This window comes from Epinephelus lanceolatus, chromosome 19 (genome assembly GCF_041903045.1).
Source record: "Epinephelus lanceolatus isolate andai-2023 chromosome 19, ASM4190304v1, whole genome shotgun sequence".
Lineage (NCBI taxonomy): Eukaryota > Metazoa > Chordata > Actinopteri > Perciformes > Serranidae > Epinephelus > Epinephelus lanceolatus.
In genome coordinates, this window is record NC_135752.1 from 22191536 (window position 1) to 22205190 (window position 13655).

Consider the following 13655-nt stretch of genomic DNA (forward strand, 5'->3'; position numbering starts at 1 on the left):
AGTCACACCTTTGGGCAGTTTAGTCTCCACATAATCTGCATGTTTTTGGAGAAAATTAAAGCACCTGGAAGAAAATCCATGCAGGCATGAGGAGAACATGCAAACCCCACCCAGAGAGCTGGTGGAGTTTGCAAAAGTGTGCATCATTTTTTAATGTCCTCTCTTTCAGCATGTGGAGAGCAGCGGAGGCCAGTGTGTGGGGTGCAGGTTCAGAGGCGAGGAAAGCTTAGCACACTACTCTCCGTGGTCCTGTGGCACCATTGGCCCCTGCCTCAGCCCCTTTGAGCCTGAAACGCTCGCGCACACCTCGGCTCACTCCTGCTCAGAGCACTCGGTGAGACTCTTCACACGTTCACAAGTAGGCGCAGACACACAGCTGAAGACATTTATTTTAATATCGCTGTGGCAGTGTATGGATGTGTTCTAACAGGGTCCATGTTTTTGTCATGCAGGAGCTGGACAGTAACGGAGGTGGGAGCGGAGGCGTAAGTGGTAGTGGTGTCGGGAAGCGATGGCTGCATTCATTAGATCACTACCGGCGTTTAAAAGATGAGGATCCGATCATTCCCTTTAGCGAGGGGCCCATTATCTCCAAGTGGGGCGCCATATCCAGGGCATCTCGCACAGGCTACCACACCACCGACCCTATCCAAGCTACAGCCTGCCAGGGCAGCGCCAACACCACACCCATCAACTTTAAAGGTTAGGAGTCATTAAAGTCTTTAATTATTCAAATGTCAACATGATGATGTTCTTTGTTTCTTATTTGGCTTTATTTATTTTATATAAAGGAATGCATCACCCTAAAACGACCATTTATATGTCACGTAGTTACTACTTGTTACCTTGAATTTGTGAAGATGTGAATTTGTGGTTAAAAAAAAATCCAAAATAGCAAAACTACATCAAAACATCCATTTACAAACTCTCACACAACTCATGCACTATCATCCAAGTCTCATTAATCCAGTCGTATGCTCAGTACCTCCTACACAGACAGCCCTTTCCGATGGGGAACCTAACTAGAAGCATAACTTATGCATGCCGTCTTTAGAGCCAGACTCCATTGACAAAAACAGTAATTTTACCTCGCTGAACACAGGAGCTGCTGGTCTACCACTGCCTCAATTGGTAGTTTGTTTGTGTTGTTTTGTGACCTTGGTAAATCCAAACTGTCCCTTTAAAACACTGAAGTCACACAATAGTAATAAAATAATAATTAAAAACAAAACCAATCAAGGCAACGGTAGACCAGCAGCTCCTGTGTTCAGCAAGGTAAAATTGCTGTTTCTGTCAATGGAGTCTGGCTTTGAAGAGAGCACTGATTAAGTTTTACTTGCACTTCAGTTTCCCGTTGGAAAGGGCTGTCTGTTTGGGAACTACTGAGTATACGCCTGGATAAATGAGACTTGGATTATACTGCAAGAGTTGTGTGAGAGTTTGTAAACGGATGTTTTGATATAGTTTTGCTGTTGTTAATCGCGGCTGCCATGACTTCAATTCATCAAGAACTTTCTCAGTTTTTGTAGTCATGGTTCACCAGAAGCATGCAAGAAAAACAAAATCTTTTTTTTAAATTTTTTTTTATTTACTGTCCTTCATCTGTCCTTTAAAACTGTATTTAATATACGGATGCATAAAATGTGATACACATTTAATTTATATTATTATAAGGTTGACTTTGTCTCCATCAGTGACATTTTCTTTCTTTGTATTTCCTGTAAAGATTACAACCACCACTTGGATCACAGTGACTACAGATGGAGCTCCAGAGGATCAGACTCTTCCAGCCACTCCAGTTTCCTAGAGAGGTACAATGCATCCTGTTTTCCTCCTTCCTTTCCTCCTGCCTTCCTTCCTTCCTTCCCTCCTTCCTTATTGTCCTCCAGGTCTTACATGTTGAGCTATAGGGAAACAGACAAAGTCCACATGCAAAGACGTGAGAATTAAACAGGAAACAATCCAAATGTTTAACTTCACAACCTGCTACGAGAGAAAAAAAAGATGTGAAAATGATTAAGGCAATTTCACAGCATTGCTTAGATTTCTCTCTGTTTAAACCCCCTGGGGCACACGTGGAAGTTCAATCCTGATTGTTCTTAACACGTTTTCTCCCACTCATCCTCTCTCATACCTCTCTCCTATCTCATTGTGCTGCAGTCGTTTCCTCTCTGTGGTCAGACTAAAAATAGTGCTGCTAGCTGGTCGGTAAAAACCCCACTTGGCAGCCAAGAAACAAAGTCAGGAAAGCCCTCTGCGTGGATGTCTCCAATGTACAAAATATTTTCCAACATAATGACATGACTTTAATGAACATATTAATTTTTGCAGTGTTGTGTCCAATTACCAGGCCATTCATGCAGAATGTAATAATAACAATTTCTACTGAAGATACTGATACCAAGAGAATTTACAATATCTATGAACTATACTAAAAACTCTTTGTGTCTGTGTGTGTTTTAGTGAGCAGCTTTGTGCATCAGAGCTTCATGGTCGTCGCTCATCACTAAGCAGTGGAGAGAAAATTGTGTCTGATCTGCAAGCCCGTCAGGCCGCCTACAGCCGGGATCGAGGCCATGCCGACAGCGAACCAGACCCAGATCGAGACATTGAGCTGGAACTGTGCGCTCTTGACATGGAAGATTCAGACCACCAGGAGATCAAGTCTCAGGTTGGTATGATTATGTAAATCGCACCACAGTGTTGTCTGATTGTGTCTGTTTTGAAGCTTGGAATTGTCCAATTTCAGTGCGAACATTTGGAGTGAAGGACTTGATGCTTTTCAGTGCAATTGAACCTCCTAATCATCTTCTTTTAATTGTCTTTGGCTCCCAGGAGTCTTTAGACCTGGCCACCCCACAGTCTCAGGATGCTTCCCACCTCCTCCCACCACCCTGCTCTTCTCCCCTCCTTGCTTCTCCCGTGGAGGAGCACTCCCAAACAGAGGGTCCTTCGTCAGAAAAGATGGATGCTCACCTGCTGAAAAAGATGGCCTTCAGGTGATTTACCATGGTAACGGATGTCTCACAGGATCATCCTCAGTCAGTCATCTTTCACTTGACTTTGATTTGCCCCTTTCATTACAAATTTTTCCTTCCTTCCTCTCTTTCCAGGAAGTCTCTGTCTCCTGGAGGGTTGGTCTCAGGAGGCCTGGCCGTCGGCAAGCTTGTACTGCGGACTGGACCTCCTCGCCTGGGGGATGCTCGTCCTGACACGCCCGGGACAGAGATGCTGCTCAATGGAAGCTAAGGGGACACAAAGTCAGACACTGACCTGCGCCGAGCTAGAGCTGAGTCGCTTGCCTGCAACCAGAGCCTGGTTAAAGGGAAAACCATTTAATTCCAGCCTTCATATATGTCAATCATATGCCTAAATAAAACTTGACAGATATGGGTTAACAGTGTATGCTGCGCCGCATCGTCAGGGGCAAGAGAAAACACATTGTCCTGCCTCTTCGGTGGTGATTTTCACCGATGTACAGCTCCACAGAGAATTTAGTGATATTACTGTTTATGCCCAGTAAGGCACATGACCAGTTTGCCCTTACAGTAGATGCTTAACTTGTGTCCATGTTTGCAGTTTGAATCCTGGTGACATTTAGGAGAAAGGCTGGAGATCTCATAGCATCTTCACCACATGGTTGCTCACTTCACATGACATTGTACGCAAGAGGTTTACACATCATCTACTTTGTTGTCATTTAACTTGGTGGACAAAGACTAATGGTTTGACAGAAAGCAGAAGCCTCTACAGTAGGTGCCAGTTTTCATGCCACGTTTTAACTTTACTATAGGAATTCTGTTGATGTTTTACTTTAACTATTCTTAATTTTTTATATGTAGTGTGGATTGACAGCAGGGACTGAGATCCCAACATTTTTATACTAAATTTCCTACCAAATCCTGTCATTGTGTACCTAGGCTAGTGAGTTCTTGCTACAGTAAGTATTTTTCTTATAATGTAATGAGTTTAATTTACTATTATGAGAATAATTTGCTCTCGAACAGCTGGTTTAGAGACACTCAGCTTTCTAAAAAGATGTCAGCAAAACAGTAACATTATTTATCACTTTTTTTAACCTTTTTGCTACCTTGTGAATATCTGATGATTATTTCTCATGTCTTGCTGTCTCTTTACATCTTAAAGGGTAACTTCATTTTTTTTTTCAACCTGAATCATATTTTCCTATGTTTTTGTGTCTAAGCGACTAATGAGAACAAGAGTTTTCAAAACTGGTCCTGTACTGAGTGAGAGCGCTGCAGCTGGCAGTCACTTACCAGGCTGCAATGTAACGTAAATGGGCAATTGCGCATCGTCAGTGTACGTCCACTCAAAGTGTCTGTTTTTGCCACTGACATGCTCAGATTGTTAATGTAAATTTCTGACAACATGATGCCCAGTTCAGACCAAACATTTGCGACAAGACGAATGTGCAGCTACTTGCAATGTGCCGTTCTGTAATGCTCTAAAAACCTGCTGGTTCACACCAATGCAACTAGATAAGATGGAGTATCATCTCTATGCAACAACTCTCTGTACTTCGGTTCTGATTTCCAGCTTTTCAAGCTTATTTTGTTGCTGAACATAATTTGTACTTCTTTGACCAGCTGCAGTTGAGTTGCTGAGTTGCAGGTGACACCATCAGCTGGCTTGAGCTGATCTCAGAACTGCAACTTTTCTCTGCAAAGTTCTAAAACGGTTTTGTCTCGTCGCTGAACTGGGCATCACAGAAAGGATTCCTACAGAGATAGACCTTTTTGTTAAAGAGTAAGATCTTTTTTATTTAAGCAGAAACAGCCCAAACTTTGCTATCGCTAAACCCACCAGATTCCATTAAAAAAAACACACTTATTTTATTATTGTAAAACACACTCCATTCAAAGTTGACAGAAACAAAATACAACTAAAAAACATTTTGATGTGTGTTTCTACTGTCCCAACAATCACCACACTCTGGTTTTGTTTAAATAAACCCTAAATTCACCCAGTTAGATGTGAACATATGCTGACTCTGTACATACTAAAATTACTGTTTATTTAAATGGGGTCTGGTGGGTTTGGCGATGGTGATTTCAGGGCTGTTTCTTGATAAACAAAAAGGATCTTAGTCTTCAGTGACCCTTTCCATAATGTTGTCTGACAGTTAGAATAGGCCTAATAATCTGAGCCTGTCAGTGGCAAAAACAAGCACTTTAAGTGGACATAAATTGACAGTGCACAAATGCCCCAATTGATTACATTGCAGCCTGTTTGGCAGCTACAAGGCTCTCTGTCAATACTTGACCAGTTTCAAAAATTGTTGTCTCCATTAGTCACTTGGACACTAAAACATGGGAAAGTAGGATCCAGGTTGAAAAATGCTGAAGTTACCCTTTAAAGTATTTTCACAAGTGCTCCCTAAAAAAATCAAGAGATAAATGTTACAATACTGAGAGGAAAAATGGGCAGGGAACTCAAACCCTGCAAGAAATTTTCAAAAAAGTGCTGAAAACAGAGGTCTTCACTATGCTGATACCCAAACAAGCTCTTATCTTCTATGAGTCATATGTTGATCTCCAAATTCCTTCGGCTGTCATGAGATCACAGAACACAATCACACAGTCATAAACTAAGTTTTTAAATGATCCTTAATCACTGGGGGACAAATGATCAGTAGAGGCCAGGAGGATGACAACAAAATAAAGATGTGTGTAAACTTTTCTGTGATCCACACCATACTCCTCACACTGCATAACTAATTCTACAAAATTCTGAAATTATATTTTCAGCTGCAGATGGAGCTAATTCAGTAGATTTCTATACAAGCCACATGAACCCACAATCACTCTTATAAACTATTGTTTCATTTCTGTGTGCCTGTAGTAGTCCTGACATTTAATCCTGCTGACTGTAAGTTAGGAACAAACTCACTGCTCTATCTTACACACACACACACACACACACACACACACACACACACACACACACACGCACACACACGCACACACACACGTGAACACAAGCTGTAATTCACACACATTCGACACCAACATGCAATACAGTGGCCTTTCTCTCCTTGGTGTTGTACAGACCTAAACAGTTGGCTCTCTACAATGACTTTTATTCATGCCTGTTGACGGACTCCTGTCCTGTTTCATATGCGTTATCGTTCATGTAAACTGGAAATCACATTTTTGTAAGCTCATGGCATTTTTCTGTGCTTTCCAGTCCTGTCACATCTATGTAACTAATATTCAGAGGTCATGCATTTCAAGCTTGAAGCCTAAAAAAAAGTGAGGGACACTACTTGTGTTTCATCACGCCGTATCTTTGTTTGACTTTTTAAAAAGTTTCAGTTTCTTTTGTTTTACGCATTGCTGACTTCTGTGAAGTTGTTCGTCGAGGTATTTTGTATCAGGATCTTTGTTGCTCTTGTTTTGTTTGCTATATTTTGCATCGCGGAGACAAAACTGATCGGTCTCATCTAACGTTTCTCTGTGTTCGCCGGCCGTCCAATGCGCCACCATTAGTACACTGTCTAGTTCACTGTTATTTTGTGCAGTATGGTTTTGATTTCCATGTAGTCCAGCCTTGCCTCACTGCCTTTTATAGATATGAGGCATCCTGTCATGTGTGGCTTCATCTTGATAACTTTAATAAACAGCGTGAACACATTAACCCATTTTGGATTTGCAGGATTTAAAGTCTGTTTACACCCTAATCTAAATCTTATGAGATTTGTGTAGAATGAGAAGAGGAGGGCGGAGTAATATTTGAATCTTTCCAGCTTCCTCTTTCATTTCCTCTCACCTAAGCTACTGCACCTTTTCGGAAATGTTTCTCTCAGATTATACATTAAATCCCATTTTAGAGGATGCCAGAGTGGCTGCACGTGTGAGGATTGCTTATTGAGTTTCAAGTTAAGACAATTAAATAATGGACTGGTGACCTTTTTGGGAGGTTTCTCTCCACCCAACACATGCTGGGAGCGTGTAATACAGTGTAGAAAACTCTGTTTTGTGGGATTTGTTTCTGAGCTGAGAAAGGTTCGAGGTGGCACAGGGATTTTGCTGCTCCGAGTCATGATATTAGCTCAGCTACCTACTGTCGCTCTGCATCTGTTTACAACTTCACCTTTGAAGTCATGTAAGTGCCATGTTGTGTACAGTACAGTACAATCAATCCCTGCAATTTTCCTACGGCTTTTCATATTCCTCGACTGTAAACTGCGTGAGGAGGGGGAGAGGCACAGTCGAGCCAAGGAGTGAGATACTTCTCATGCAGTTCTGCTTTGTTCCATTAGAGGAGGCTAGATCCTTGTCTGTCTGAATCGCTCAGGGAAGACTTAAGTTGCTCAGCTACTTTTCTATATTCATCACTTAGATATTCTGTGGAAGTGTTTACCTGGATTTCACTTGCTGATAACCGACCCTTTCACCCAAAGCATACATGGGTTAGAGATTTTATTGTTTGCCAGTGTTTACTTTTGCCAGTGTTTTCTTTTGCCTCTCAGTATCAATATTAGCTTTGCTATTCCTGTTCCCATGGGAAAGGGCTTGGCACTACTGTATGTAAAAACAGTATTGTGAGTATTGAACCAACGTCAAAGTGATACTCCCTGTTTCCTTTAAAGTGTCTATAGAGCACCGCTGTAGTGGCTAATCGCACTGCACTAATTCCCACCCCATCACTGCCAGTGGGTGCGCTCTGCCGCCCCCGCAACTTTTCCTTCACCCCATTGTACCCTGCATCCTGCGTCATGCATGCGATATAGTCCCTCTTGTGATGGCGGAGGAGTATTGATGATTCTGTAGTTGTGATACAACACACCCAGCGCTGTAAGAGTTCTGCACATGCCCACTGTGTGGCCACGTTCAAGTGCTGAAGTTTGCTTGCAGCATTTTACTTGTTTGCTCATGAAAATTAATTCTTGTTTGATAGAGATTATATTATTATGACTATTATTGTTATTACCACATTTGGTTGTTGTTGTGGTATTTTTTCCTCCTCGGTATATTCTAAGTCAGCTTCTTTGTTTTGAATTTGAGAATTTGCTGAAACTGTTTGGAGATTTTTTTATTAGACAAAGAAAGTGTCTCATTATTCTATATTCTATGGGAAAAAAAGCCTGTTTGTTGATTGTGAAACATATGAACTGATGTTTTCTGACTATTCATGTCTGTATTAGACATTTTATTTGCGAATCTATTGTTCGATTGAAATGTAAATGAACTATTAAGAGATGGTACACATCCGTCATTGTATACAGTCTGGCACCATCATTAGATGGACTTATAGTATAGACGCTCATTTATACAACCTGTGATAATTAGATATATTTAAATGTTTAAATCATTGGGGCAGTTGTGTAATGTTTCAGAATGAGGAAAATAAACTCCTTAAGAGACAGCATATCTAAAATGTCCCCATAATGAATAATACTGTTACGTATTCCATTTATTTCCTTGGAAATATCACATTGTGAAAGGTTTCCCTTTTACTTACTGTACGGTAATGCAGGACTGGAGTCATGATGATGATGATTTTTGTGCTTTTGATGACTGATGAAACTGAGTATTGTTTGACTGACTGATTGATTCTTCTGTGCATTTTCTGGCTCGTTCATCTGTATTACTCTGACTTACAGACAGCTTGGCCGAGCAGCATACTGCTTCTGTGTTGCACTGAGAGATGGAATTATAAAAAGGAAGATTTCAGCACATGAAATTGCATGCCATAATAAACCAACAAGAAATGATGTTTCCTTGTGAATCCTGTCATCATTATTCACATTTACCAGTGAGTTTTCTCTTGGGCTTTTGAAAGGCAACTGTGATGTGATTTTACCCTTTTGAAATGATTAATTCCATCAATGTTGCTCAAAGTGAGTCAAGCATGAAATAAAATAATGCATTTGATTTTAACCAGTCACGGTACATTTAAATACTTTGACTTGTCATGCAAGTCATAAATAAGCCTGAGGTCTTTGCACTCAAGTCCCAAGTCAAGTCAGACAAGTCCCATGTCAAGTCCCAAGTCCTAAACTTTGAGTTTCAAGTCCTGTAAGTCCTAAATTGCGCTCTTTGCTAAATGGAATGTAATAAGTTTGTTGGAAGTTGCTGCATCTCCATCTTTAATTTTTGACCCACATGTATTGCACACTGTAATTTGTTTTTTGTTGAGCATTGCAAAGGTTTTATACATGAATGAAATTACCTTTAGTATTATTTTTTCCAACTTTAATGGTTGGACTCTTGATGGTTCTCTCCTGCAGCTTGACTGGATGCTGTCGGATTGGTTTAAACCCAGCAACCTCAGTGGCATCTTACTGCAGTGACAAGGGAGTAAGACTCCGTCATCAATGCTAGTGCTGTCAGCAAAAGTTAGCAATTTTAATGGACAACCTGTAACTTCACTTTTCCCATGCGTCCTTCAATCACATGCACATGCAAATTCGCTTAGTCATCACAATTTGGAGCGCCTCTGAACTACATAGATACCGAAACCATGTCACTAATTATGTAAAAATTGCAGCAGCTTATCACTCATACACTTTATTCACATTTACTCGTGACTCCTGGATTTCCTGGTCAGAGAGACACTGTATGAGACCTAAAGCGTAGTATTTAAATCTCATCAGGAAACAAGAGGATTAACAAAACACAAGGGGGTGCTAAAAATCTGTAAAACTCACTGGGGAAAAATCAGAGAGGGTATTAAATGAGTGGTCTCTACAGTCAGTGTTAAACTGTCCTTCAGCAATCTGCTAATACCTAACTTTGTGAGTATATGTACATATATGTGTGTGAGCAGCTTTCTCTCCACTGCAGTGACTTGGGTTTATTACGTTAAAAAGTAGAAGAGGAATGCTTATGACCTTGTGACCTGGTCCAACTCTGATGAAACAACAAACCCTGACAGGCTGGACAGGATGGGCCGGCATGACCACAACACAGTGAGAAGAGTGGGTATGTTCTTTCATAACTGACCGCTGCTCAAACTGCTGAATTATGTGAGTTTATACTAGAGCTGAGGCAATGGGTTATCATGGGTGAGGAGGCATGTTACAAGAAAAAAGATGGGAGAGAAAATAAATTACAAATATTGTAACTGTTATATGAGCTGAGTGACTGATTAATCATTAAGGTGAGCAGTGTTGGTGCCTTCATGGGTCTGGGAAATACTGTAGCAGGTTGAACAGTTTAAAGATATGAATTACCAATGAAAGAGGAAAATTTAAAGCAGTCAAATCCCAGTTTACAGTTAATATTTCTAGGGTCAACATTTCTCCTGAAGACAGGTCACACATTTGAAATGCATTTGTCTGGAGCAATAAGGACTGTAGCCTTGAGTCAGAGGTATGTCAGAAAAATACAAATTGGACTTTATGGCTGGGATACTTACTGAAAGGAATACTTCACCCACAAAAAGATAATTTGTATATCGCAACTCTTGCAGTATAATACAAGCCTCATTTGTCCAGCCATATGCTCAGTATGTCCCAAACACACACATTTTCGCCATAACCTTACAATTTAAAACACGTCCATTAAAAAGGTCTTATGCATGGAGAGTAACTCTGCTTAATGAACACAATCCCCCAGGAACTGCATTTGGTTTTGAAGCCTATTTTACATAGCAGCCAAACAGTGCAATTACAACTCCCATGTCCATCACATGATGCACACTGTGAAAGAGACTTCTGTAAATCAGTGGATAGTTTTCTTTTAGGTACATAAACCTCCTAGTACAAACACTTACATAGCCCTTATTTAAATCATTATATCCTAAAGTTTAAAAATTCTCTAATAGCCAAATACAAAGTTATTTTGTTGTTATTTGTGAGCAAGCCGAGAACGAGCAGGTGGGAGGCTGGGTTAAAGGAAACACCTGTGCACTCTATGGATCCATGGATACAAAAGATCTGGCTAATTTTATACCCAGAAACTGAACATTTTTGACTTCATTCCCCACTGAGAAACTTTCATTTCATTCAAAGTAGCCACATCTCCAACACTGTATCCAGTTCTCTTTACAAATCCATGGCTTGCCAAGGTGCACTACTCTTATGCAGAGAGTTTTTAAGTGGTAAGGTTTAAATGGAAATGTATGTGTTTGGGAAGCACTGAGTATATGACTGGACAAATGAGACTTACTTCAATTCATCAAGAATTTTCTCAGTTTTTGGATTCTTCGTTCACAGTAGAGGCGTGCGATAAAAACAAAGTTTTCACAACAAATTCAAGGTAACAGTAGGTGAGTTACTGATACACACATGATCATTTTGTGGGTGAAGTATTCCTTTAATATTTGACTCCCTAGATATACAATTAGACTTGAGACATTAAAGAGAGAAACCATATCAAAAAGCTCCTTTAATACATACTTATGATTAAAAAAAGACTTAAAACTAACTTGCAAGTAAGACCTGCTACTGAAAAGTGCTGACTTCACTTGGACTTGGCCCTGAGGACTCGAAAACTGCACTGAAAAGCTGAGACTCTTTGAGACACTCTCATTGGACTCGACACTTGTCTCGAGTGACTTGGGACCTGACTTGGACTTGCCTCCACGGACTGTGTGAGCATCGTGTCATTAGGTATGCCAACGCTTCCCCTCCCTCATCACAGACGAGAGGGGCACTGACAGGCGCATGCGCAGTGTGGGTGTCAGCGGGTTGGTTGGGCTTGTGTTTACAGCTCGGCTGGATGCTGTTGGCTGCTGATGTTATTGGGAAAGTGCAATGTTGTGCCAACCGCCATTGGAATAAACACAACCGTGGGAATAAAGGTAAGCTATTTGGCACCTGCACACACTTCTACCGTCAAGGTTTAACACCACAGTCCCTTCAGTTACGAACAAAATACCTGTTTGTTGGTTGTAACTGCCAGGGTAGCATGGCTAGCAGGCGTTAGCTAGCCTTGCTACATACAGTAATGGCCTGTTTCAAGGCTTCAGCGAGGGCCAGTTATCGGGGTAATTCACCAAATTACTGCCAACACCTTTACATAGCAGTTTGCTTTATGGCGAGGTAACAGTTTCGCCAGTTGGTCACTGTGCAGTCAAACATTTTTGTCGGACTTTGAATCGATGACTGCTGAGAAGCTATCTTTGCTAACGTAAGGCATGTTTGTAAGGGCTAACTGGGGTATAAGTTGAGCTTGCTACATTAAGCTAGCCTATCGTTATTGAGCTAAACAACATTATGTTAACCGCTAATTAAGTTATATATTAAAGAGCTGTAGGCTCTGAAATGTACCGAGGCCTCATGAGGCTTAACTGGCTGCATTGACATGCAGCAGGTTTGCTTGTATCCAGATTAAGTGGTGCAGACCAGAAAGCCAATTAAACCAGTAACGTTACAGTACATCTCGTGATTAAATGGGGGACAACCATACTGTGAGACTACTGTAAATTCTCAAGCAACATGCATTGGTTTCCATTATGTATTTGCCACTGTTAAGCTGGGTGTGCATTATTTTTGTTCCTACATAAAGAAGGCTTGTAGTGTGGTTTATGGCAACTGTACTGCGATTTTCTGTGGCATATTAACTTTTTCAGTATTACATTACAATGCACTGATTATCACATCACCCAGTCTGTTTCAGGAGCTTACCACATACAGTCAAGTTCATTTTGTAAGAACACTGATAGCTGAATAGCTTAGTTCAAGCTACTTAAACTCACTTACTATAATGAGTTTTTGTTGATTGTTATAACAACACAGGATATAACCATTCATTGTGTAGCCTATATGTAGGTTTTGACAAGTGAATATTTGTTTGGGAATTTATCTTTTGACTTAAATCTTTCTCGAGTCACACACTCTGGCACAGTGTTGATTGTGACATTGATTGCGTAACATTTAGTAAATGCTATGTTTTTGTTAGCTGAAGTTCTGTTATTGTCACATGATGAGGGAGGGACCAGCAGGGATTGTTTTGAGAAGTCTGTGGTGGCGTGCGTGGGTGTCTAACATGTCTGATATGTCTACCGTGAAGCGTTGCCTGAATGAACTTGAATTTGTATCCTCAATGACTCCATTGACACTTTTTACCAGTGGCACTAGCTGGGCATGAAAACCCTCATTACAGCAGCAAAAATCAATGCTTTGTTACATTTACAAACTAGCTGTATAAAATATTTTTTTAAATTAACCTCTCTGACCCTGATTTCAACATTTCAAATGGGTGTACCATACAGCATCCTTCCTAAAAAAGCTAACTCAGATCTTTGCTTTAACATTGCACAGCTGTCTATCAGTTAATGTGTACTGCAAGATGTGTTGACACAAACTGAGTTATTGTCCATATTTCTCTTGTTTTGCACTGTTAGTATCAGGAACAGCAAACTAGCTGTCGTTAGCCTAATGTTTACTGTTCACAAAGAATAGGATTGTTGACACCAGTAGCTCCTGTTTCTGTGCGAGTACAAATACTTCCTTGCAGTAGATATGCACAGTTAACAGTGTGCAATACGTGCCAACTGTCACTTCGCTTGACTCCGCTCGTGTTCCTGTTCTGTTTCCTGAAACTCAGGTATTACAGTAATACAGGTGACACACGCAGAAAGGACCCATAACCCAGCTTTGTGTGTACATGCAAATATTTACTGTACAACAACAATCGTAGTGTGCACTGTTTGAGGGAAGGAGGTTAGTGCTTTATGGGATGCAG

The 13655-nt window shown here is 40.7% G+C and overlaps 2 protein-coding genes across 8 annotated transcripts in view; both read left to right on the plus strand.

Annotated features, from left to right (window-relative positions):
• rc3h2 (ring finger and CCCH-type domains 2) overlaps positions 1-3396 on the plus strand; it is a 28796-nt gene extending 25400 nt beyond the window's left edge. For 3 of the 6 annotated variants that reach the window (XM_033647374.2, XM_033647377.2, XM_033647376.2), the window contains exons 15-20: positions 170-358; positions 453-702; positions 1727-1811; positions 2464-2671; positions 2836-2999; positions 3114-3396. In XM_033647374.2, the coding sequence (XP_033503265.1) occupies positions 170-358; positions 453-702; positions 1727-1811; positions 2464-2671; positions 2836-2999; positions 3114-3249 (1032 nt within the window). In that variant the 3' untranslated portion in view covers positions 3250-3396. Of the gene's footprint in view, positions 1-169; positions 359-452; positions 703-1726; positions 1812-2463; positions 2672-2835; positions 3013-3113 lie in introns of all 6 variants that reach the window. The other 3 variants (XM_033647378.2, XM_078161880.1, XM_033647379.2) reach the window with 2 other exon arrangements.
• Positions 3397-11645: 8249 nt separating this feature from the next.
• The window catches only part of rabgap1 (RAB GTPase activating protein 1), a 104627-nt gene continuing 102617 nt past the window's right edge, over positions 11646-13655 (plus strand). For both annotated transcript variants that reach the window (XM_033647397.2, XM_033647398.2), the window contains exon 1: positions 11646-11769. The gene's annotated coding sequence lies outside the window, so the exon portion shown is untranslated. The remainder of the gene's footprint in view (positions 11770-13655) is intronic.